The sequence below is a fragment of the Corapipo altera genome, unplaced genomic scaffold, assembly GCF_003945725.1.
Source record: "Corapipo altera isolate COAL_440 unplaced genomic scaffold, ASM394572v1 65, whole genome shotgun sequence".
In the NCBI taxonomy this organism is placed as follows: Eukaryota; Metazoa; Chordata; class Aves; order Passeriformes; family Pipridae; genus Corapipo; species Corapipo altera.
The window spans coordinates 7188601-7215479 of record NW_020884891.1 but is presented as its reverse complement, the minus strand read 5'-3'; the positions used below and the strand labels follow the sequence as shown (position 1 = coordinate 7215479).

The window sequence follows — 26879 nt, the reverse complement described above, 5'->3', positions numbered from 1 at the left end:
AAGTGCAGGAGGGAGAAAGGCTCCAAGAGGCAAAACAAGCTAATTTTGGTGTTTTCTTGTCATTAAAAAAAAAACCCACAAAACAAAACAACAAAAAACCCAAACCAAAAAAAAAAAAAATCAAACAGTGGATTTTGTTTCTATTGCTACAAGAAAACTAGTTAAGAAGCAGCAATGACATTGCTAAGTGCCTTAAGTACTAGTGCTTCAGAGGAGAAAACAGACAGAAATTGCTGATAGCAATTTCAGTAGATCAATAAGAAAGGCTGCCTATTGCACACACCATTTTGTTAATAACATGCAGAACATACCTATTTGGGTTTGGGGGTTTTGGGGGTTTTTTTCCTTTTTTTTTTTTTTTCAGCACAGAAGATGAAGGGGCAGCTCTAATTTTAGAGCATTAGCTTAACTCCTGTTTCAAGCTGCCCCTAACACTTGATCTAAATTTGTAAATTTTGCCCAAGTTCCAAAAAATGGCAGTGCCTGAGCTTAACAAAACCTCTTTCTCAGTAAGCTTTTAATTTCATCATGCACTTAGCCAAGTCCATTTGAGCAGTTTGAGCTAAATTAAATAGAGGAAAACTGATGTATTAAGCAAAGAGTATGATTACTGGAAGCACCGGTTAACTGGAAAGTCTCTCTTTGTAGATGCTTTGTGCAAGAGTCATCAAAATAATTGCAGTACTTTGGCAAAAGCAAAACAAGGAACAGAGACTATTACTAGAATACACTGTCTAGTTTACAGTTTCCCCCACTGAATTATTACCTTCAGAACACTACTTGGCAATAATTAGAGAACAGCTGTCAAAAGGATGCTTCTACAAGCTTTAAAAGCAAAGAGAAAGGATTTCATTAACCTAACCAATATAACTGAAAAAAAAGAGAGGAGGAAAAAAACAGCTGCACAAAAACTCCCCAAGAGTCATCACCAAGCTTTCAGGCTCTTAGATGTTACAACACTGAGGCAGAGTTTCCGGACCTGAGAGAAAGTTTGTCTCTCCCATGCCACCCACCCAAACCCACATTGCTTTGCTGTGGTGAGAGCATGGATTTAGTTACATCAACTATCTCAAGTCTCCTGCTATCACCATGATTTAAGACAGCTTGCAGGAAGCTCATCCAAATAGAGAGATTTTAATCTGGTTTTATATTTGGATTTTCAGTATTATTTCACGGCTGCATTTCTACAGCTGACAGTGCAACCCCTGGGGCTTGATCCCCTGAAAATTTTTTTGCAAATATTGAATCAAACCTAACTATTTGAGAATCATCTTGATGAATCTTAAATAACCCAAAGCTCTGCTCCTCCCAGCCCCACTGTGCCCATTCCTGGACCTGCAGATCTCAGCTGCTGCCTGACCACGGCAGTAGAGTGACAAGGGAGGGAGGTTCCTGTAATGTCCTGGCCATACCTGGGCTTGACTCACCTACCTCCTGCTCTTGCTTGGGTGAGGGAAAAACCCTGCAAACCAAAACATTTCTTCTGTTAGCATTTTTTTATTTCTTTTTCTTTACTTTTTTTTAATTAAAAAAATTCATTTTCCTTCCAGGGGAAATTTTGAGTATTTGAAGTTCCAACTCAGAACTAAGCTTATTGAATAATTTCCAGTGAATGGAAATGCCCAACCTGTGAATAGTTCTACCCAGTAAGTGCTGAAACACCATGGCTTACAATTTGACATGTTCCTTTATGACTCCTTTAAAGCTGTTCAACAACTGTGTCATGGCATTCCTTAATTGAAATAAATTAACAAAAAAGATAGAAATTAATTGTTCAATTTTTCTAGGATGCCAAATACAGAAAAATTATTTAACAGAATGTATTAACATAGAAAAAAGTCACTTGCAGCAAGTGATTTGTTATTGGTCACCATTAACACCAAAACAGGAGAACTGAGAGAGAGGAATCCAAAGAGTGTCTTGGGTGGTCATGTCATGGTTATGTCTTAATTTTGGATGATCTGCTGAACTGAAGGGAACAAAGTATTCTTTCCCTGAATCTTTTCAGGAAGCCATCACTAATGTGTTCAGATGCCAAATAAACACGTCTGGGTCCCAGCAACTAGGTAATAATGGCTTTCAGCAGTTTAGCAACCTGGCATTTTCAATGACTTCAGCAGCTAGAAACGACTGTGGAGCTATATTTGGGAAGGCTGCAGCACTCTCAGTCAAATTCCAGTTTGATCGTTTATTAAGTCTCAACATGGCAATGTCAGAAAATAGTGTGGCCTTGAGTACCCTGAGAGTGAGAGCACAAGTCTCACAGCTCCATCTCTGTTCCATTATCCCAGCAAAAAACTATGGCTATAGTATTCCCCTCTGATGGTGTGGCTCGGGATCACTTTTGAGAAGGAAGAGGCCAAAGTAACACGCAAGTTTTTCTTCTTTGGGTTCTGCAACCCTTGAACATGGTTTCCCATCAAAACACCATCTCTCTTATATTAGTTTATCTACTCAAACCAAGAACAAAATGCCACAACATAATAAATATTATTGAATGTTTTTCAATATAAATTCTCTGAATAAATTTACAGATCAAGTAACTGCAATGAAGAACAAACAAATGATAGCAAAATGTGGAAAATTTCAAGCTAAAACCCCTCTAACCTTAAAAAATACACATTAAAGATGAAAGTATACTCAGACGATTGCTTTACATGCACAAACACAGGTTCAAGAAATTAATCCATTAGGAAGTGTGTCAACTGCTGTTATTCAGGAGAGTTATCCAAAACTTTTCTATACAGCAATCCAAACCATCCTTTGTATTTAAGTCTTCCTTTTGGCCTAACAGCTTACATCTGGGTTTTTTTCTACTCCTCTGGCTTTATGAATTTGTTTGGGGTCTTTTTGTTGATTTGGATTTTTTAAGAAACAATAAACTTTGGTTTTACCATAAACACCAGCACAAAAGTCAAAAGGATTTAGGGTAAAGCACTGATTTTCCTAGAGGGCTATACTGAAAGCCACAAAACTTTACATTACACTGTTATGCTTACTTATATTGAAATCATACATTTCTGTTTGTCTAGTGGTCTGTGATGAGCAACATTCTAGATGAGGTAGATTGAAAAAATATTTGTATCACTATAATGATATAAATGTTGCAGGGCAGAGGGAATGAAGTTGGCACAGGAATTTAATTACTCTGTCCCCCACGCTATTCCTTTACCTCTGAAATTTCCCACAGTGCTGCTGACTGACTTTTTATAACCTGAGTTTTATCTCACTCAAATCCCTGAGGCTTTATTCTCACTTTGTCTCATTTATCAATTTTTATAATGTTGGGGGTTTTTTCAGCCTCGCTGTAAGTAAAAGCTAAATGTTAATATGGAGTCTGCTAGTTCTGCTACATTTCTCCTCCCCTTTCTACCACTAACAGAAGGTAGGTAAGAATGTGAAAGAAACTGTATATTTGAGAGGCTCAGTAGGGACTGGGGAAAGAATTGAATTTATTGAGGAGGGCATATACAAGTGGGTAAAGGATGCACATTTGTTCTACTTCTCACAGAACATTATGTTCTAAGATGTAGCATTTTGTTTCAGATTTTTGACTGGAGTTTGAGGACAGGGATGAACTATGAAAGGTTAGTGGCTATAGAGTTTGTTCCTAGCAAACTTATCAGGAGATCTCTTCCCAGTCTGCTAAGACTGACCACATCAGTGATTAACATGTCTGCACTTAGTTGGAAGGAGCAAGAAATTCCTGAACACTAACCATAAAGGGCTTCCATGGATCCCTTTCTGCTCATTACATTACTTTCTTCCTCCTGCACAATTAAGGTGCTGCTGTTACCACCCTTGCAGCACAGGGTGGAAACTAATGCTTGGAATTCAGAGCAGAGAAACACCACAGTTGTGCCAAAAAACATCTGTTGAGCTTTGCTGGGTAAAGCACCCTCAAAACAAAACCATCAAAAAATTAGCAAAACAATTAATGACTAAAAAAAAAAAAAAGTCACCAACCTGCTGCAGTAAAACATAGAAGAAATTTTTTTTTTTTTTAGAAGTCCAGTCAGCACCTTGTTTTATACTGCTAAGCTCCTAGAGGGGAAGCTCAAATCACAGTCTCATCACTATAGAAATAATAAAACTTATCCCTTAGAAAACAGGCCAAGGTTGTTATCCCCCCTTCTCCCAAAAGCATCAGCTTGGCAGTAAGGATGGGTCTTGAAGCCTTTGAATTATTTTAGTTTCGGTGGGTTAACACTTGCTATCAATTTGACTTAAGCATCCATCCTGGTAATTCTGCTGGACAGACTCAGGATGACTTTGCTTCCAAAAGTCATGTTTTCAGGCCAATATGGCCAAAGTAGAATCACAGTCTGGTGAGACTCAATACAGTTATCTGCCACTGCACAGTACAAGTAAAAAAAATCTATATAATTTGAAACAAAGTATAATAAACCCAAGAAGTCCATGAAGAAGGCAAGGCATCTGAGGACAGGCCACTGAAAGGATACAATACTAAACCTTTTCTATGAATATGCTGAATACCAGCTGGAAAGCAGAGAGACTTTTCATACACATTTTCAAAGAAAAAAACCACCCTCTTTTAAGATATTTGACCAGGCCACAGCTGATGCACATCAACCAGAAACACAAGAAGGTCAGTCCTTAAGTGCCCTCCAGAAAGTGCCTGGGCACACACACACGGGGCCATCCACAGTCTGTGCTCTGGGACCACACCTGGCAGCAGCTCCATGCAGGAGCACTAATGAGCCACGTACTGTACATGAACATTATCTCACCTACTGCAAAACAGAGACAAATATTTCAGAGAAGTCACAGTGCTTGCTCCAAAAAAATGCACTGACAGTCTCCTGTGAGGCACAAACTCAAGTGCAAGTGGCGAGTAACAGGGCAGAGCTGGTTGAAGCCAGAATGGGAGATGCTGCAATGCAGTGACAGGATTTATGTACATGCTCCTCTTGAGTGATCTTGGATGATCAGAGAGATGGAAGAACAGCCACAGTTAGTGATGCATCTCCTGTGCATCAGAGGAGGACTCAGTGAGGTGAGAGCTGAATGTCTCATGGGCCTCTTCACATCTACACTGTCACCTGAGGTATGAGCAGGAATGAGTTTCCTCCTCTTTCACTGATAAAGCACAGTTCATCTGTTTTCTTTTTCAGAATTAGGAGTCTCCGAAGTTTCTGTTAAAATTAAAGAATGAATTTCTTCTTCCATAATCAACTTGTCATAAGCATTCATGGAATCATCCTTTGCATAACTCTGAAAGAGAGGAACAACATTTTTAACAGCACTTCCTCATGGTGAGTGTTGTTTTTTCAGACCAATAAGACAGACCTGTGTTCCACAACATATACCCCATATTATGGTGAAAAGGCCAAGGTAGCTGGGTAACAAACTGTATTTTTGGAGACATGGCTGAGGCCTGGTTGACAGAAGAATTGTTCTCTCTGGAGAGGAGAAACTGAATGTTGGTCCTCACCTTAATAGTACTTCCAGCTATAGCTAAGGGGTAAAGCTCAGGCAGGAGGATGGAGAAGTGAGAATGTACACACTCAGCAGGGCTTTCACTGAGCACACGGAGAAATCGTCCACTTGTCAAAGCACAACAAAGTGTAACAGCTACCATAGTTACAGCCCTCATGGCCAGGAGTCCCATCTTTGAGAACAACATACACTGCTTAAATTAGGGCTTCTCAGTGTACTTCCCTTAGGGTTTTTATAAAGGACTACTGAGATTCATTTATTTAGAAATAAGTTTCCACAATCAGTACTATGTTTATTTTTCCCAAAATAAGGCACCATAGCTTGGAGCGGCTATAGCTAGCTTTGTTCTTTTGCCAATGAGAAGCTAAATATCCTGGTTTACTTCAAAGCTAACTGACTATGAGAAATGTGAGAATGCTAAAAATACAGCTTTCTGGAAGTCAAATACGAATAGCTTCACTCAGTATCATATATATATGAGCCACTAGCAGAAAAACACGTGAATGTTCAGCAGAAGTCGTCTAATGGAGTTGCAAAAACAAACAAAAAAAACCTCAAACCAAAACCCACACAGGAAAAGAATCCTGATAATCAGAAAACCCTCACCTAAAGAAAACCAACCTGAAACACATTTAACGGGTTAGCAGTCTGAAATAAGAGAATAATGCAATTCTACTCGTGTAACTAGAAAAGTACATGCAAAGGAGAAAATCTCTCAGTTTTGGGTGATTGTTTCTGAACAATTCCTACTATTGTAAATACTTAATCTTCATGTGATATACTTACATATAATTAGCTATAAGATAGACATAGGTAGTAGGAAAAAGAAACTTGCAAGCCTAGAGATCACAGTTCAATAGGTTAGTTGGCCCAACAGCTTCTTACTAACCTGGGAATCCTCATTCTGCTCTCCAAACATGCGCTTAAGAATTTCTCTAGGGTCTGGAATTGGTGGAAGAATTAATATCTTCAGCCTTCATAAAATTAAAAAGAAAATATTTAGATGAGAGATACATTAATTTAAGAATCACTCTCTGAAAATCATATTTGGGTACAGTCAAGAAAATTTGTGAGCTCAGCTTTGGCATCACTGGCCAGCCTTCCTTCTCTGCGTAACTGCACTTATTTCTTATTTTTACTCCCCAAACCAAAAGGAAGGGGGAATGTTGACACAGACAGATTCTTAACAACTTTCACTCTTGACAAAGACAGCAGCAAATAGAGGGAGATTGTTATTTACCTTTTCAGATAAACCAGTAGAACTATTGTAGATACTGCTACTATTAATGGAATAGTGATTATTAGAACCAAAGAGATTGTAGAGTCCCTCTTCTCACCTGGAAAACAAAAATTGTAGAAACTTAGGGATGTTCTGAGAGGCTTTTGAGGAATAATGACAACAAATAAGTTAATTCTCTAATTTGTTCATAGATTCAATGCTTTTTCAAATACACTATCACTTCTGTAGGCAAGGACAGACTTGTTTTTCAAAAATGGGATTATAATGTAGATATATTTGGCAAGAAAATGCAAACCACCAAGACACAGGGCTGAAAAGCTGACCACACTGGAAAGGGGTCATTGCCCAGCTACACAGATGACAAATGTAGCAGCACAGGCAGGAACTGACAGCGCTGCTGAAGGACTAGAACTCTCTTGCCCTCTTTTCACCTAAAATTAAATAGATACATAGGAAGATGACCTTTGACTCCCATTTATTTAGCAGACAAAAGGTATTAGATGCCTTACAGATGAAGAATAAAGTGCAACAAAACACAGGGACAACTGCTCTCACCAATGGTCTTTTCTTCACTCCAGTCACTATAGAACTCGCTGTTGTAACAGTCGTGCTTTGGCTTTGCTTTCACTTTGAAGATGTACTTGCTGTTGGGATCAATGCCAGCAATTGACACAGAATTCTCTTCAGACTAAGGTAAAAACAAAAGGTAATTTGCTCTGTTCAATTAGCAATGTATTCTCAGTCATGAACAAGCCGATTTGCATTGTGCAGATAATGTATTCTGAGTGTTTTGACAGAACATCTTTTTATGACTATTGAACCTCATTAAAAAAAGGACAAAGCGGCACTTAAATATCACACTGCTTAAACAGAGATTCCAAAGCTAACATTTAATCTCATTCACTGCTACATCTGTCATGCAGCACTTGGCATCAATGATTAAACTAAGACTCAGTGTCTGGAATGGTGCCTTTTTTAATCTTTTTTTTTTTTTCCTTTTCTGAAAACATCTATGATTTACACAGCCTTCCTCTCTGCCAGGGCAGCAATGTTGATCTAACTTTGACCATACCAAAGTGTTCTGTGATGCCTCTACAGAGAGGCACACAGACTAGGTAGTATCAACACCACTTATTTTTGAGCCAAAACGCCAATTTCCTGAGGATTGTTGATATCATTCGAGTGTGGGGTAGAATAAACAACTAAATACACTACACAAAAGAAGACTGCCACTTACTTTGACATTTATTATGCTGTTTACCATTCTGATCAAAAGTACAGTCTGTTTGGCAATGCAGATACAGGCATATGTATTCCAGACACTGAACTCAATGCTTGTACATGTACATTTAAAGCAGTGTATCTAAGAGCGCACACCTCTTTCTTTTTTTTCTTCCCCTCTATCTTCAGTGTTTTTATTCCCTTTTCTGTATGACATTTTGTGTTCTTGTGTGCACCAGCAATTGATTTTCCTATACAGTAATCAGGTCCCACCATTCAAAAACAAGGCTCCCATCTGACCACGACAGGAAAACCCAACACCAACACACCAAAGCCCATATCCCTGAGAAGCAAACAGGCACCACAGTGCATTTCCTGATAGTTTAGTATATACTTCTTTATCAGACTGTTCTTACACGTTACTGTTTTGCCCTAACAAATGATGGGAAGGATTCACAAGACTTGTATGATAACAGAAACCGACTGTATGAGAGAAAAATTTTACATTCACCCAACACTTCCATCTAGTGCACCCAAGCCATTCACATGCAGCATATTAACAGCTCAATTGCAACAGCAAATATTTGAGTTACTGCAAATATCAACACAAATTACGAAAGAGACATAGAAAAAAAAAATCAATAATGAAAACTTACTGGAATTATCCGACCAGTGTCCAAATCACCATTGCGATATTTAACTTCATAAAGCAAACAGCCTTTTGTAAAGGTTTCTGATTCACTCCATTTTACATCTATTTTATCATTAATCTTTGACAATGTCACTTGACTTGGTGTAGCAGGTTTTACTGAAATGCAAAATGGCATTATTAGTTCAAAAGTCTATTTCAATGCTTACAAAAATTGTTCAAGTCCTGTACTGGAGAATATTACACTTATACCAGTTTAGGAACAGAAAGAGGAAGAAGTCAGCAGCAGAAAGTAAAAAAAGGATAAATCCAACTAAAGAATAAGAGTAGAAGTGAATGGAAAATGACCCCTCCACCCCTAACACCCCCCCCCCCAGAAACCAAACCCTGTCTATATCACTTCTAATCAAAGGTCAGTAGAAGAAGGAAGCATCTAATCATGTTGTCTCATCCACACCTTATCAGGTGCAAGTTTCTCAAACACAGCAATATACTACCAAACTTCTTATTTTAATTATTTATGATGTGGTGTTAAACGTACCAAGGGTGGTAGGATATTTAATTGCACACACAGGCCTAACTTCTTCAGAGTCACCTCTAATCAAAATACTTATAGTTATGACTTCTGGAAAGGTAAAATTGAAAACGCATCCAAAGATTCCTTGGTCTGTAGAATAGTTGCTGCACTTCTTTGGGTTTTTCAAACCATCAAACCTATAGGAATAAAATTATTTTTGTAAACTTCAGAAGAAAAGGACAGCAAGGGACAGGCTTGGTTTTAAACCCATGTTACAAATTCTAAAGACTGATCTTGCATTAAAGCTGTGTTATAGCATATAGAAGAGTAAAGCTGGGCAAAGTAGCCTCAATTTATCTCAAGCTTTATAAAGAATATTATAAGCATTGAGCAGAAAGAGAGGTAGGGTTGCTTTATATCAAAGCATCAAAGATAACAGCCGCTGTCAGCTCTGGCTCACATTATCCAATGGGAAAACAATTTCAAGGGAAAAAAGTATTTAGAAAGCACACTAATTTAGACCATTTCTTGTCAAGAGAATTTCACTTTTGTGATAGAATGAGCTGATCAATCTCCTTTAGATCTGCCTCAGGTACTACAGCTCTTGCTTGAGATGGTTGAGTTTCACCTATTTATCTGCATTTGCTTTTCAAAATGTCAGTATTCACTTCCAATAACAGAGAAGCTATGACAACCGTTTTCCTTGCTTCTCTTTGTTCCCCAAGACCCAATGAAAATACACCAGGAGCTTTTCCTCCCCAAAAACCTAACAATTTATTTATTTAAAAGTGATATAGAGTGAATCAGAGCTTCATTTAGGAGCACAAAAGGAATGGCTTCTCCTACTTCATATCTCAATATATAGGCTCAGGAAGCTGAACCCTCTGCCCTGTTTTCAGCACAGACACATTTTTTATTCACCTTTCCCACCTCCCTGCCCTGGGGCTGATGAGGGCAGAGGCATTCAGAACAGGCAGCTCAGTGCAGATGCATCAACCTGCTCTCATATGCCTCCTTTTCAGCAGGAATTACTGTGCACTGGCTGGATTCATTTGTTCTAACTTATCACTATATTCACATCCACTTTGGATGAAAAGACAGTGTTTTAGAGGAAGACATCAAAGAATAACATAGAATAGAACTAGGTAATAATTTTTCCGGCAGTTCTTTACTCATTTCTGAAAACCAAAACAAACCACCACCTCACCTGCACTGTGGAAAATGTATCTTTCAGTCTAAAAATAAAGTGCTTCTTTAGTTTTTGGATTTAAAATTTAAAAATTATTCTTTTCTCTAAGCAGCACAAATTAAAACACTTTGCAGTCACTGCAGCTGCATCTTCCATTAAAATTAAGGGGCAAGTTCAAAATATATAGCTCAAATCTAAAGCATTATTCCAGTAAATATCCATATACCCAGAAATTCAGATCTTAAATGCCTCATTAGTTCTGTTCTTTCTTTCTCTGAGTAGCAGTCTAGAGAGAGAGAACAAACGGTCCCCCCATATTTAACTAAAGCATCAAGTTTTCTGCTGTTTGCTCCCAAAATTCCCTGAATCGAACAGCCTGTGACACTGCTACTGGAGAGGAATAGGAAAAAGTTTATGTAGTTAGTTCAAATAAGACAGAAACATGATTTAAAACTACTACATAGGGCTTTCAAAAACAAAACTTCACTATTTCTACAGAAGCTCAAGCAATCTGGCATTTCACAAGCCCTATCAAGGTGCAGAAGTATGCATAGATTAGCATGTTTAGATACTGATGCCAAGAGTTTGCTCACAAAACTCTGCTCCTTTGGAACAAGACACTATTTATGGCAATCCACTGGCCAGCGGGGATGATGATGATGATAAAAAGATGTTCTTCATAACTTCAGAGGTGAATCTGTTATTTAAGATACCAAAGATGCAAACCAAACTACTGCTCAGAGTTATTAATCCTTTCATAACATCTCCCCGTGGTTTATGAGCTTACATGTACATTAGTGAGTGATTCAAACTTGAACAGCCCATGTTTGTCAGACTGCAGAGAAAGCAATTAATATATCGGTCTAGCTTAATTCTTAATTCTTCCCTCTTCAAATCAAATGCTCAATTAGATAAAAATAGAAAGCAATAGCAGTTATGTTAACATGGGTGACAAAAGCAGACAGTGCTTCATGTAACAGCTATATCAAGTTCCCAAAAAGTCTTGGCCACAGCAGGCTCTGGAACCTTGAGTTCAATAGGACTGAACACTAACTTGGACACAATGCTCTGGGGAACTTTCAAAGCAACAGAGGAAGTAGACAAATAGAACGTGTAATGTAAAACTAAAGATTAGCACTAAAGCACCTGAGTTGGGAATAAAAAGCTCATACAAACCAGTAGAACAAGGTATAGTTGGTATCACTGCTTGCATTCTCCCCAGGACGCCACGTACAAGCCATGTACTCCAAATTGTGCCAAACACAGCTCAAGTCAACAGCAGCAGTACCTGGAATACCTACAAGGCAAGTTGGAAAGGTTCTCTAAGATTTACTTTGCCAAATTCTTCTCTCCCATTTCCATCTTTGCACAACTGAAACTGTCCAGAAGGCAGAAAGGGGTTGGTTATCTCTCAGACTACACTGGCTGTCTCAGCACAGCAAATGATGAATTCCAGTTGTTGACAGCTTGCAATAGCTGAAATCTCACCAGAGTAACTTCTAAATGCAAGCCAATCACAGCAGTAAATTTCAGTTTTCACCATGTCTGAATTACTACTCAGAATTACCTGATGCTAAGGACAAGGTGTCGAGTCAGGAAAATATTTTATTCTATTAAATGATAGATACTTTAAATAGGAGTCAAAGTAACTGGCAATTACAGGGAAAACTAGAACAAAGCTTAGTGCTATTACAGCCATCAACATAAACTATAATGAAATGCTGACTATTTTTATCTTCTCCAGATACAATATTAGTTTCTCAGTATTCTGAATATGAAAATGCCTGTAGGTCTTAAATATGGACAAAAGCAACACTGGGTAAGTTGACTTTTTAATTGAGACCCATATACTTCTAGACTTTCAAATTCAATATATGGAAAACTCAAATTACAGAACATAAATACAAGGAAATGCATAGCAACTGTAAAGAGAGATGTCCATATATCTCCCAGGCAGAGCAATTATGGAATAAAGTCTTTCATATTTGATCTTGCATTTCTGAATGGTACAGGTTCTTTATACTGTATAATCCTATTACAGTACATTGGATATTTTTTCCTTCTAACAAGTAGCAACATCTCCATGAACTAAAAATTAAATGTGTGTTAAACCCCAATGTATTTTGCTACTTCAGGGAAAACATAAGCTCAGTAGTTCAACTAAGAGTACAGGGAAATGAAACTGCTTTTGCTATTCCAAGAAGTATTGAAAAAAGTTTCATCTGCAAACAGACTTATAAAAGCCCCAGCATGTTTAGTACATGCTGTCCTAATGATCTGCTTCCATGATTTTCCCAGAAAACCATTTTGGCAGACACTGACAGGCTTGATAAGGTCTCTGATTCTCCCACCCACACGTGGTTTTCGTCCACATCAAGTCATGCTCCCGGGTTAAGACAGACTTTTAGGCAAGAGGCTCTATGTCCTTGCTGTACATCCTAACTTCAAGCATTCAGCAAAATACATTCTTTCTCAAAGTCTGTTTCCTAACAATTTTGCTGTGCACCCCTTACTTCTGCATTTCAAAAATATTTTTTTTTCTACTCATTTTGCTATGCACAGTTTTGTAGACCCCAGTCACCTCTTTGAAAAAGACAGAACCCTACTATAATTATTTAAGTCATTTATTCAACAAGTTGTTAAATTTGCTAGATTCTTTCCTCCAACGTGTACAAATGTAGGGGTGTTAGTCATGAAGGCAGCAGGCTTAATACAACCTAAGTTATCTCTTATCCCACAACCACCACACAGCAGGGACAAAAGGAATGACAGGAACCACATCATTCTTTTGGGAGAGTATTTAAATTTTACAAGCTTGTCCGTAAGATTTTAAGCCTCGGGAGACTCCAGCTGTGTTTAAATGTTTTACAACATTTTAAGCTCTATCAATTGAATGGGCCTGTATATCTGGTATTTCTCTATGATATATTTCTATGATATTTTGTTAAAATAGCAGAGAAAAAGCCATGTCTCCTCAGGTCTGGCCGCTGCTTGTGTTACCTTTTGGTAGAAGGGAGGTCTCCACCCACGGACTGGGCTCACTGGTGTTATCATGCCTGCACTCACTTCTCACTTTGAAACGCATTTCCTCATCCAAGATTGCGTCTGTCACACGGAAGAGATCCTTACTCCATTTCTGCATTTAGATCGGGAGAGGAAAACCACAACATATGTCATACCATCTCAGACACATGGGAATTCCTGTAAGAATGCATCACAGCCCCTCAGGAAGACTGCAGCTCAAAGCCACATGAAATCAGTGTCTGACAACATGGGAAGCCTCAGCATCGCTTGGCTTTGCTTTTTCCTCATCAGGGGCACTCAGAACTCACTGCTACTCCTGTGGTATATAAATATGAGCCAAGGCTACAAAGAGATCAAAAAACAAGTATAACATGGGGGGAAATGATCCTAGAACAATTCTTCACGGATAATGTAAAATAAAGATGTTTATATTACAGCTATATAAACAGGAGCTTAGAGATCTAACCTTCATCTTTCTGTGTATGTGCACACGAGTGTGTGACAAACAGAAGAAAAAACATTTGGAGACACAACCAAAAAGCAATGACAAGAGTTTGCATGGACTTAAGGAGCAAAAGGAAAAGTTATCAAAACAAACCCACAAATGGCTATTAAATACAGTGACACCACATAAAGCCCAAGTAGTCTGTGAGCTTCCATTTGCAGAAAAGAGTTTTTGTGAGATGTTTTTGTGAGAAAAAGGCTCAGCATTTTATCACACACTTTCTTGAGTGTCTTTTGTTGGGCTAGGGGGATGTCTTTCACTTAACTGGAAACTAGATACAAACCCAACATCTTTGTTATGGCCAAAGAATGCTGTAACCACTTGTGTATAAAAACAAATACTAAATATTGGCACTAATATTTAGAGAGGGCAAATAAACCAAACAGCAATAGACAGAGTAGGTTCTATGAACTGTAATGCAAAAAGATACAACAAGATGATACAATCTGGTTCATCCTGTCCTGTGAAACTGCTGTCCCTCAGCTCTTTCACTGTTGCTGACCTTAACATCTATTAGACCCTTCCACAAACTCATTCAGCTCATTAACCAAGGTGACCTTCTACTTGTTAGTGAACCCAGCAGAAAAGGTAAATAGGTTTCTGCTGAGTTAGCAAGTTCAACTTGTAAAGGTCCAATGAAGATCATTAGAGAAAGAGGTGTCAAAATCGAAACATCACCCTTCTAGTAGTGACATTAAATCAACTCAGCTGTTTGTGAAACCACAGAATCATAAAACAGTTTGTGTTGGAAGGGACCTTAAAGATCATCAAGCTCCAACCTCTCTACCATGGGTTCCTGCCTTCCAATAGACCAGGTTGCTCAACACTCCATCCAACCTGGCCAAACCACAGCCTTACTTCATGTCCAGGACATCCTGGAGCCGTGAGAAAGAAGACAGTAGTCACCATGAAGAGGCATCAGGCTGTAAAAGCAGGGCTCAACAACAAAAGGACTGTTGCAAAAGGCTTCATATAAATTTTAACCATATCTGAAATAGCAGCACTGCTGACCCCACAGCTGGTATGTATTCAAGATTTCAAATTCTCATGGCCTGGAATTATGGATATATTATCTCACTGGCAATAAATTGTAAAAATATTTGTCCTATGACTCCTTCAGCACCATGGCAATGCTACTCTCAGTCCTGACCACAGCAAGGATCACATCTAGGCTGCAAACCCTCTGACAAAGAAAAACAAAAACCCAAACCCAAGAAGTTTTACTATTTCCATTCCAGGGAACAAATGTGCTCCATGTTGTCTTCATAACATAAACCCCCATGAATAATTGTAAGCACAGGGACAGGGCAAATTTGGGAATGTTAATACTTGGCATTACCTCCAAAAGATGCTATGCTGTCAAATCACAGCTACGTGTGCACGTCTCCTTCTGAAACTGAGTTCAAAGTAAAGGGCACCAGCCACTCCCACCTAAATTCCCATTTAAGTCTTAAGGATGCAGACTGCCCTGTATATATTTTATTTTTTCTAGAAAGCTGCATAAGCAAAGATTGAAACAAGACTTTTCACATTACTATTATGGTACTTCTGTGTTACCATTAGCAGCTCCATTATCAGGGAGCCACAGACAGATCTTTCTGATCTGAAGATCCCATATACTGGTATGACTCATTTTTGATGTTTTGATCCCATGACAAGAATTAAAGGCTATATTAAAACTGTACTTATATATATTTATATATGTATATATATATGCTTGCACACACATAGTTTTATCCCAATAAGACATTTACCAGGGCACAGCAGGATTTAAAGAGGTGATGTACTTACTTTTTTGTCCTGAATAACCTCGTTAATGACGATGTTACTGGCATACTCCAGGTTGCAGCTACTGCTGATGTTCGGGGGGGGGTTCCATGTCCAGTTCAGAGTGCAGATTTGGATAAATGAGTAGTCCAGGTTGGATGGAGGTGGAACAACTTCTGCTCCTAGAAGAAAGGAGTTACCAGTGTAACAACCCCATTGGTCCACACTTCACCATTAGTAATATTGACTTTTAACTTTCCGACAAAAAAAAGAACACACATAACTTCTCAACTTCGTCAGCTTGTATTTGCTATCAGATAAGCTACTGCCCATTAGATTGTTTTTAGTATTCCTGTTACCTCAATCCATCAATACTTTAAATATGCACAAAATAACTGGAAAGTAATTTTTAAGAAACTGCAGCATGCAACAACATAGTGGCTGTGGTACTCGAGCTCATGTTTGTGGAGGGAAGATAAGTCTGACTTTTCAGGCTTTTTCTGCTGTGAGTTTGCATCACACATGCTGACATTTTAGTAAAAACACTATATAGATTTTGCGAAGCAATTAATATTTTGTTCTACCCAAAAGTTATCCATCAATGAGGTTTTAAAGAGAAATCTCTAAAAAGACAAGCAATTAAATTTTACAAGCAACAGTTGTACGTTAGAACCACAATTTAGTCCAATCTAAGCAAAGACTGCAAAGGCAAGAACAGTAAAGAACAACTTGGAAAGCACATTACTTTTTCAATTACTCACCTATTAAACTTTTAATACTATGTTCTGGCACAGTGAGCAAAAACAGTGTGGGACAAGTAGTAATTTATTGCTGGCACACTACAGAGGTACATTTTTTCACCTCCCCAAAAGCCAGACAGAAGCAGAGCCATGACTCAGAGATAGTTGCTGGGATAAATCTGTTTGTGCTTTGAGCCTTCCTTACTCTTTTGCACCAAGCCAATGCCTACTCAAGACCCCGTCATACAGCTTGAAGGTCATACTAGAAAACAGAGAAGGGAAATACAGCAGAAAATAGAAAACTGCCAGGAAAAAGTAAAGTTGTATCAGACATTAATTCTAGAAAGAATTACAAATTGGGAATTCCCCAGGAAAATGAGGGTGGATTTTTTTTTAAAGGGCTACTCTAATATGTACTGTGAGAAGCCCAATGAGACTCCTTCTCAGGGCACCTACAGATACCATTGCTGAGGCACCACCACCCATTTGTCTGTGGACAGAGAATACCCTTGTTACTCAATAGTTTCACAAACACTTCAAACAGATATCAACTAGTGCTGCTGGTCTTGCTCATTCCGGGAAACCAGGCTCAACCCATCCCAACATTTAAAGCAACACATAGGAAGAGGGCAGAATACTTCTGTCAAGATCAGTTTTCCCATCCAGATCACACTGTAGACTCATTTCCTTCTGTTGGCACAAGGAAGAGGGAAGATGAAAAAGCAAGAGAGCTTCCTTGAGCAAGAATTCCACTCAAAGTGTCCATGACACCATTATTTTACATTTCCTGAGAGTCAGAGCAGCCAAAGCTTGACGGAAACTCATAAAAGTCCTGCAGCTCTCTCAGACTTTGCATAGTAAAGGACAGGTAATGGTAGAGATCAGACATTATTGCCATCTGCGTGTCCATGTGTATGCACAGATAATGGATGCTCACACAAAAAATGAGAAAAATTACAAAGATCTACTGATTTAGTCCAAATATGCTTAGTTTTTTTAAATAATTAAAACTTTCAGAATTTTTGTTTGTTTGTTCTGTTTTATAGATAATGCCAGTAGTAGAGAAGTCTCCACTTCTAGGTTCAGAAAGCTGAATGTAGCCAGACTATCTTTGCCTATTACCTGTTCCACTAAAAAACTTAGGTCAGGTTTTAGGAACAGCATTGGAACATTACGTTTGCAAATACTGAGTCCTTTTGATCATATTAAAAAAAAAAGAAGTATGTATTTTTTCAGCAAGACTACACATCTCCAAGCATCTAGTGGTTTCGTGATCAAACTTTTAATTACCTACAAAAGCCATGAACCATTAAAAATATTACAGTGTCATCCCTGGTCGCTATTCTGCAGTTCTGAACATTTTCTTCTAATAGGTTTGATTGAAGTCATTGTGTTTAACTCTGCAGATTTCTGGCGACACAAAGTGTGAATATTCAAAGCTTATAAATAAAAAAATGAATTGTATTAGCATAAAAAGTTTAAATCTAGTAGATTTTCGATTAATCTATACCATTCTGAAGCTCATGCTTTAATGTTACATTCAGATTTTATTCATAGGTTGGCAAGTCTCATACCTTTTTTTTTGCGTAAAATACAGAGTCTAATACTTTTCTGATTAAAATTTCTACAGCAATTTTAGCAGAATAACTCAACGACCAACTACAAAAAGTAGGCAAGCCGTTATTTCACTCTTAAAAAGCAAAACCACGGTGGTGCTTCTAAAAAAACAAAGCACGGCAGTAATCAGCAGAGATTAGCTGAGGCAATCCCGCATAGAAAACATACTATTTCTAAAAGCCCTAATGTGGAAACATCAACAAATCCCTTGCCTCGAGTACCGTCTAAATGTCCTAAAGTAATAAAAAAGACATCACATTTGTATTCTGTCCTCCAGCATTTTCTGAAGGTTGATTTCATTGTATATGAATTGTAGCCAGTTGAAAAATAATTCTCTAGAGTTCGCAACTGGGTTTTTGGGTAACGTGAGCAGAGAAAGAACTAATAAAGCTTCGAGCTTTATTAGACACGCACGCAACTTTCCTTCAGCAGAACGTTCGCGCTTCCAGAAGCGGGGATACTGAGGGCGAAGGCAGCGGCCGAGGACCAGGGCGAGGGGGGCTCTGCGTGCCCCGGGCTCCCGCACCCGGCGGACCCGCTCGGGCAGCGGGAGGAGGGCGGCGGGCTTCTGCCTCGGGTTTTAAGGCAAAGACAGTCCCGGGAACCGAACGCAGAGCTTAAAAGATTTCTGCCGACCCTGTCAAACGCTGCCGTACTGCGAGAGGAGCGCGGATTTAAATCATCCCCGCTCCTCCGCCCGGTAAGCGGCAGAGCAGGGCAGGGCGCAGCGCCGGCGCTGCCTCGCACACGGCCGACCCGCTCCGGGCGATTTCTACTACAGAACGAAAGCATTTCACTTAAACAGGTGTCCATGTGCGCACCGAGCCGCTCGACCCGCCCACGGCAGAGCCCGGCAGCCCTGCTCCAGCCCCGGCTCCTCCGGCGGCGACACCGCGGCCCCGCCGGACACGGAGCGCAGCCGGTCCCGCTCCCCTCCCCTGCCTTCCCTGTCCCCCCTTCCCGCTCCTACCTGCCGCCGAGCCCGCGGCCACCGCCCAGCACACGGCGAGGAGGAGCCGGTACCGCACAGGGGTTCCCTGCAAAGCCATAGCTCCGACCGCCCGGCGCGACTCCCAGCTCCCACTTCCCGTCGAGGGGCCGGGCCAGACGGGAAGAGCGGCGCTGCGGGACGGCCCGCCCAGGTAACCCGAGCCGGGCGGGGAGCGGCGGACGAGGCCCGGCCCCACCACCTGGGCAGCACCGTGCCCGGCCCCACCACCTGGGCAGCACCGTGCCCGCCCCGGCGCTGCGGGGCTGAGCTGCTACGACAGCGTCCCACGGGCTCGGGCTGCCCCCGCTCCTCTCACTCTGTTGTCACCCCTTTGTCACCCCTCCGCCCCCTCCCGCACGCTCACCACAGAGACGCTTCACGGAATCAATTAAATTAGGTTGGAAAAGACTCCTGAGATCATCGCGTTCCCTTCTCCCGGAGCCGTCTGTGCCTCCCCAAGCCCCGGCATGGCCCTGCCGCGAACCGTGAACTTCAGCGATGCTGAGGGACCCTGGCAGTGCCCGCACATCCCCTGCAGGGACCGCAGCCCGCCGCCCGCTGCTGCCCCGCCGCCAGCCCGGTGCCCCCCGCACCCCCCACCGCACCCTCCGTGCCCCCTCGCACCGCAGCGCGGCCAAAAACTCCCAAAGATCTCGTTTTTTGAGTCAAAGTCATTTTCCTTTTACAATCGGATTCACGCTCAACTACTATTGTTATTTCATATCCTCTCGAAAGGAAACAACTACGTTAGCACATCCCCGAGCACTTCTTTTGATCTTAGAGCTAGTTATTCACCCCCTAGCAGAACTCCTCTTTTCAAAATCCCTCCTGCAAATTCCGTTGTCGTCTGTGCATTTTTTTTGTTGTTGTTGTTGGTTTGGTTTGGTTTGTTTTTTTTTCCCATGTGCTACTACACAGTCTTCTTTTTACAAACTTCCCCAAATGCCATCTGCTTCAGCCCCTTCCAAGCACGATGTGGTCACTTGCAATTTTGCTCTCACTTTTGTGGGTGTGATGCATCAAGTTGTTTCCCAAAATTTTCACAGAAGTGGCAATATGACATAAGTGATATTTGGTACATTTCAGGTTAAGAAAACATTTGGGATAAGGCTTTTTCTCAGAACTAGATTTGGTGGTAGCTGGCAAGCTTGCTCCTAGTTGCCATGACATACAGGTATTGTAAAAACAGTACAGATCCAGAAGAGAGGAAATTTTGTCTTAAGTTTCAATGCAAAACAAAATTCATTAGTGAAACTTACTTATTCCTAAGCCAACAGAATGTTTCCGTAGTTACTCAGCTCTTCAAGGAGTTTTGCAAGAGTTCATCTGCTTTTTAGACACTCATTTTAGAAAAAGGGAAGTGTATCTTTTTATGATAGGGTGGGGAATATCCTGTGTTAATATTGGGCTTTTTTGCTTTTCTGCCTGTTTGTTTTCATACTCCTGTGAAGAGGATTTAGCAAATTTCCTAGTTGCTGTTAGAAAATGCCCAAGGACCTGCAGTTATAATCCAATAAAAAATGTAGCTTAAAAGTTCCAGGATGTGGAACATTTAAGCAGTGTGACTGAGATGGGATTGTGCAACTACCTATAGCCAGCATGGACCACGCCTGCTAGTGAAGGCATTTGTAGAGTAAAACTGACCCAAGCAACTTCTCCCTCTTGCTTTCGGTTTCCCTGCTGATGTTTTCTTTCCTTCCTTCTGTTTTGTCCACTCTTTCTCCCGGGAGAGTCAGTGCCAAGCACACATCCAATGGTTCACACGCTTTTGGTTGCCTGCCCATCATCGTTCTTGTCGGCAGCTGAAACATTTTTCCCTGTCTCTCCCCTGGCTCCCCGAGTGCCCGGCTTGTTACCACATTCCCATACTGATTCACGGCACTCAGAATGGCTGCCAGAGTCTCTGATCTCCGCCACCTACCCAAAACTTCCCATTTCTCAATTGTGTTGAATCCCGTCCTGCATCTTTCTGTTGCAAATTTCATGCTCGTTCATGTCCTTGTGAGCCGATACACCTGCGCTGCAGTGACTGGAACTTGTATAGACACACCTGAGATACATTTAAAATAATCTGTCGAATGAATACTTGGAAAATGGCTTCATGCTTGGTGTAAACTGATTTATGAATATGTTGCTGATCTGCCCTTGGCTGTGTGTTCCTGCCATTTTCACCCATGCAACCAAAGCCAGTGGTCGTGGGACTGTGCAGTAAGTTTGCCGATGCATTTTAAAAAAAAAAACAAAACCAAAGAAAAAACAAAAACCAAACAACTAACCATTTTTTCCTGTACATGTTCCCTAACACAGATTAACAAATGGTGCTGGTGAATGGAGTGGCTTCATGATTACTAGGTCTGACAAGCAGCAGTAGTAATTATCAGCACAGGGCTGTGGGGATTTGTCCCTTTGGGAGCAGAAGACTCCGCAGTCACCTCACAGCAATGGTGAGATTCACCTTTTTTGATTTTAGATTTTGCAGCAGCTTCCATCAGAACTTTGGGTCTTAACTGACGTAAGGACAGACTCTTCAGAAGATGGCTGGAGTCGGTTCAAAAAAGGGCTCAAATAGAATACAGCTGGATCTGAGGCACAAAAATCCAAAACTATGAGCTGAAAAAAACCCCGTCTGACTCACGGGGCCTCTCCCTTTTCGAGCTCAGTGTTTTTTGGGGACATCTAGAATTTTGTGATATGAGTGTCCACAATGGCCATGAACTCTGCAAAATCCCTCTGCGCTGCTCCCCAAGCCCCATGGGAAATCAAGAAATCACGAGGAACAAAACCCACCTCCTTTGCAGAGCACTTTTGGGTAGATGTGGAACCAGGTGTGCTTGTGCAAATGTTGTATCCCTGTCTGACTTGCTATTGCAAGTCCACGCATCAACTTTTCTGCTCACAGTTCCTTAAATAACATGATCTATTTAATTAATCTATTTATTTGGCAAGGGAGTAATTCCTTACCTATCAAGGGAGGCAGGGCATGAAACTGGTTCTACAGCTGTTTGGCCAAGTCTTCCAAGAGTCCCATAGAGAAGCCTCAGGGGTAGAAGACAGCAGTAGAAAAAGAAGTTTGTCCTTTATGTTCTGATGGGGTAAATAATAATTATGCCTGACTTTCATTACATCATATAAGAGCTGGTAAAACTGCCTGGCCTGAGCATGTACACTAGTGTATCTTCCATGTAAGTTGAGTTAATTGGAGAAGAGCAACAATAAATACACACCCAAAGAGCAAAAGTCTGGGTTTGAAAATTGCAACTACAAACCAGATCACACACTTACTGGATATTCTTTAGCAAAGTAGGGTGATCTGCTGGGATGTTTCCTTACGAGTCATTCATACCTTGTTCTATTGGTAAATTTGTATGCATGTCTATTGTCTGTCTCAAGTTTCCGGATGAATCACGTTTTTGGGATCCCTCCAAGCTGGATTTATGGCATTTCTGAATCAATATCTTCTATTCATTGCTGAATAATTTAGTGTTCACAATTTCATTTGGTGTATTTATCTACTAGAAGGTTTATTACAGTAATCTTCTTTAGAGGCAGCATATGTGATAGCTCAGTGGACTAGGATTTAGTCCCATGAATCTTACACTGGTATTAGCTTCTGATCACTCATCCTATTCTGCAAAATGAAAAAAAAACAAAACCAAAACCCTAAGCCAAACATGTTTATTGCAACACTTATTTTTCCTGTTTTTCATAGTCTTTTATTTTGACCTGGAATAAACTCTCTGAACTCGTCTGAATGTGATTTTTGCCTTGGCTTCTTGTCAAAGTTATTCATTATTCAAGAAGAAGAAAGTAAAAAGGGCAATATAGGATCACTGGTCTCAGAAAGCTCTGGAGCAGTGCTGTGCATCACTCAGTGTCCCAGGTGCACGAGTGGACAACTGAGGCAAGGGGGACGTGCTGTTCCTCGGCACACACAGGAGGTTCCACAGGGCTCATACAACACATGTTTTGTACAACACGCACGGTAGAAGCACTTCTGTTATGAATATGTAGCAGCAGGTGTTAAATTTACATGAGAAGGGAGTTAATTACATCCATAATAGCCAAAAGATTATGTATTTATCACAATTGGTTCACCATTGCTTGACACAAGCATATTATTTAAAGGTTAAGTTCTACACAGTCTGTGGTTGCATAATAATTAGCTGTACACAGTGTTCTTCAATCCAGTAAGAAACTCTTGTTTTATTAAAGAACTCAGCTCAGTGAACATCAAATCAACACATGCTACTCTCCTCAAGCAGATAAATTAAGATGTGGTTTAATTTGTCTGAGATTTTTGAGCCCATGACTTCCACTTCTGGTTTTTTCCAATTCTTTTGGGTCAAGTTACTCAAATCATAGGGTTATTCTGCAGACTGCTGTGAAGTACATGGGGCCTGTCTCTAGAGAAAGGGAAAACAAGCATATTTTACCTACTGTGAGACAAAAGGTGTCATGTTTATGTAAAGTCTTATTCTATATCTAAATACCAGGTTGCATATGTTCTGGAACAAAATAAACATGTCACTGCAGGTGTGTGACATGATGATTTTCATTTGTTAGCCTATCTCATGGAAATTCCTGTTATCAGAAGAAATTTAGAACACCGAGTAGTATGTAGAAATACATCCTTCGCTGCAGTAAGTTCTTCATTCCAGGTTTTTTGGGGGAGAAAGAAACATAACTCTGAAGTTATTTTTCTTAAAATACTACTTTCTAATCTCTCTGCAGAGAGAAAACAGTAGGTCAAAGAAGAAAATGTTTATACTTAGCTTACTCTATAAAACTCTAAAAGCAAGTTCTTGTACATAAAATGCTGGCAGACCCTTTGTTGCTTTATATGTCCTATTTGCAAACCATCTGGTTCTAGCACATACCATTATCCAAACCAATCCTGATACTGAGAGTATCAGGTTTAAGTGCTCTTAAACCTCATGGAGAGATACTTTATCCTGTTTCTTTGCCTTTTAAGCAAAACTACCAATGCATCCATCCCAAAGGCTTGACGTGTTGCACAGCAGTTTTGCAGCAAAAGTTATTAGAGGCACATATATAAAATATGTAGATGTAGCCACACTGAGATACAGAAAGAGTACATACCCGGATGTAATTTCAGATATGTTCTACTAATTTTTCCAGACCAAAAACCTTCCACCATTCCTCAGGCAGTATAAGAAAATAAAAAAATTATAATGAACAATAGACATTTCTGTTGTTCCCAGAAAGGCAGCAAATAGAAAGTACCCAATGTGAGTACCAGCTACATAAAAGTGGCATAGATACAGTACACTCTTCAGCTATATCTGTGAATTAAGCTATTTCAGCCTGAAATAAGAAAAAAATCTGGAGGATTTCTTTTAACTGCAACAATTATACGGGAAAAGTCTAGGTAGAGAAAATGTGATAATCTTCTTGACTCTATTGTCCAGATACAGCTGTAAAATATCTAATGGCCACTCCCTAGATTCATGAATACATAAAAAAAAAACAAGTTGGTTTGTTACCAATCTTTTTAAAACCCATCTAAAAATGAGATTATTCTGTAAAAAAAAAAAAAAACAACCAGAAAAATTATTTAGCTGCAGGACAGAAGGCAAATCCTTACGGCATGATCATTTTTGTAATTCCTTAAAACTGCATATAAGTGTGTATTCTGAAGTGTAGTAACTGTATATATTCTAATCACACCGGTATTAAACACACTTTTCTTTTGGCCAAATTACCAAGACAGCTTTCCAGTATATGACAGTAAAATGTCAGGACAACTCCACCACCAACAACAACTTGAGAAGTTCAGACAAAAATGCATCTTGGAACATCGAAGACATTTGAAGAGATGAGTACGAATTGCACTGGAATTCCAGTAAAAATAAGGATTAGAAATTGAAAATTCAGCCAACAGTGTTACCCCAGAACATTAAAGACATCAAAAAACATGCATATGAATCTTACTGCAAATCCAGGAAAACTACTGGGTTATCTGCAGTATTTCAAAGAGCTACAGTGCAAGAGCTTTTGGATGTCCATGTCTCATCATTGCTGACTGCAGTCAAGATATGCCCTTAGTACTGATGTTTAGAGGTTAAGTAGCTCAAAAAAATCTTGTACTGGATCAAGCTTCAACACCTTCTAGTAAAGAAATTTGGAAAACTCTCACTATCTGCCTTTAAATATTATTTGTTGAAAGATGACAATCCGTAAGGTGCTAACCATATTTAAACACACTAGTCTCTCTTCCTCTTTCTGTTATGCTAAATTTGGAGCCTGCTTGGCATAAAAGCACATACAAGCAGAAATGTGGCCAGTTTGTTATACAGGCACATCTGTATTTTGCTTGCAACAGCTAATGGGCGAATTTACGGATCACAACATTATTTTCTCAGAAGACAATTAATTCTAGGTATTTAGAATCATGCATAACAAACATTTTGAAATGTGGTCCAGCTACTATTTGAAGATAATTTTTGTTACAAAGATTAGAAGCTTAACATTTTATAGACACTACAGCCAAGCTAAATACCCAGCTGGAGTCCTTTTATTATGGCATTTTGTTACATATCCTTAAAAAACCCCACTCTTCCCATATGAACTACTGGAACCATATTTATGATTGATGGGATTTTGAAAAAACATGGATGTTAAAAATGTTGCCAGATAAAAGGATTACTGCTCTGTGTTGTTCTTCCTGCATCTGACGTGTCTTATTAAAAAGAGACAATGTATTCAAGCTTTGGGATGGGGAAGGAGGAATAAAAGAATTATGGAAAATACATTTTCTCTAACCACATGTCAGACAAAAAACCCAAGCTTTCAGAAAACAGATCTGTTTAACAGGAGGGAAGATGCATGTTTTATGGTGCTAAAAGAAATCGCCTCAATTTTGTATGAGTTATTTCAATGTGCTGCCTTTTTTTTTTTTAAACTACATCTCTCAGATTATTAGAATTTTTCCAAACACTTTTAAAGCACTCTATAATTTCCAACTCAATTTAAGGTGTCCTCAGAGTTTATATTTGTGTGAGACCATGAGTGGTAAACAGGAAAACTCATCTTAAATGACAAATTTCTCAGGTTGTCCTTAGTGAGTACAATCCATCCTCTCCTGCAGCTGTGAAAGGTTACCCAAAATTTAAATCAGTTACAGTAAGCTCAGCTTTCATGGAGATTACTTTAAAAACATCTGTTCTGAGGATGTATGAAAATTATAATTTCTGACTTAGGTTTTCATTTATTCCAGACTAGGGCAAACTTACTCTCATGGAGTGCAAGAGGGGTGTCTAGACCCCAAGTCACTTTTTAGAAGAGGAAGGTCTCTTACTAGTGACTACAATTTCTCCTTCATGTTCCCTGGCCAACAAAGCTTTTAGCAGCAAATATGATACAATGCTAATTTCTATATACTCTATACTCCTTCTATTTACAAAGTAGTTTTACATTTTATTATATTCCATTGTACAACTTTACATAGTACGTCATCGCTTCAATTCATAGTTCAGCAATTCAATACATATTTAGATAACTGCCTTACCATGTCCTGTTATACATTTAGCTTAAAAAAAATAGTAGAAAACAAGCACAGTGGTGCAATGTCCAGGCACTTTCAATGTTGCTCAGCAAAATAAGCAAGCACCCTGTTTGAAAGCATGGTAACTCCTTTTGGGAAACAAACAAACAAACAAACAAACAAAAAATCCACAACTGAATCTTTGCTCATCATGGATGGTTTTAAGCATCCTTTGTACAGTTCCAAGAATTCCTGAGAAAGCTCTGTAAAATATGACTGATATGTTTATATTTCAGCAGTGGGTCTGAGTGAACAGTAACTTCCATCACCAGAGGTTCCGCTGATGGCACAGAAGACATGGAGGGAGTCGTGCATCCATGGCGAGTGCATTGTATCTTCATGGTAGATCTAGACAAAACACAATAATCACAAATTCAGTAAAGGTCTCAGCTCAT

At 39.7% G+C, this 26879-nt stretch overlaps 2 protein-coding genes across 9 annotated transcripts in view; both read right to left on the bottom strand.

Moving 5' to 3' along the window:
* Positions 1-346: 346 nt before the first annotated feature.
* On the bottom strand, positions 347-19033 carry IL13RA1 (interleukin 13 receptor subunit alpha 1). Of its 2 annotated transcripts, XR_003527979.1 has the most exons (11): positions 18900-19033; positions 15597-15754; positions 13277-13412; positions 11453-11573; positions 9112-9284; positions 8578-8729; positions 7256-7388; positions 6701-6797; positions 6350-6434; positions 4752-5235; positions 347-1969 (listed from the first exon to the last, which is right to left on the bottom strand). XR_003527979.1 is itself a non-coding variant. In XM_027645399.1 (10 exons), the coding sequence occupies exons 1-10, from the start codon at positions 18976-18978 to the stop codon at positions 5116-5118; spliced, it is 1254 nt and encodes a 417-aa protein (XP_027501200.1). In that variant the 5' UTR covers positions 18979-19033; the 3' UTR covers positions 2174-5115. The 2 variants fall into 2 exon arrangements, 1 of the variants encoding a protein (XP_027501200.1); XM_027645399.1 differs by lacking the exon at positions 347-1969 and having other exon boundaries at positions 2174-5235.
* A 4065-nt stretch (positions 19034-23098) lies between these two features.
* The window catches only part of DOCK11 (dedicator of cytokinesis 11), an 80927-nt gene continuing 77146 nt past the window's right edge, over positions 23099-26879 (bottom strand). For all 7 annotated transcript variants that reach the window (XM_027645349.1, XM_027645343.1, XM_027645345.1 and 4 more), the window contains one exon: positions 23099-26832. Coding sequence is in view for 6 of the 7 variants with exons in the window: in XM_027645343.1 (XP_027501144.1) it covers positions 26710-26832 (123 nt within the window). In the remaining variant the exon portion in view is untranslated. The remainder of the gene's footprint in view (positions 26833-26879) is intronic.

Coding starts and splice junctions, on each gene's coding strand:
- IL13RA1 (XM_027645399.1), bottom strand. CDS start 18,978: ATGGCTTTGCAGGGAACCCCTGTGCGGTACCGGCTCCTCCTCGCCGTG. Junction 9,285..11,452: donor AACTATACCTTGTTCTACTG/GTTTGTATGAGC, acceptor TTATTCCTATAG/GTTTGATGGTTTGAAAAACC. Junction 5,236..6,349: donor AGCAGAATGAGGATTCCCAG/GTTAGTAAGAAG, acceptor CCTCTCTTTCAG/AGTTATGCAAAGGATGATTC.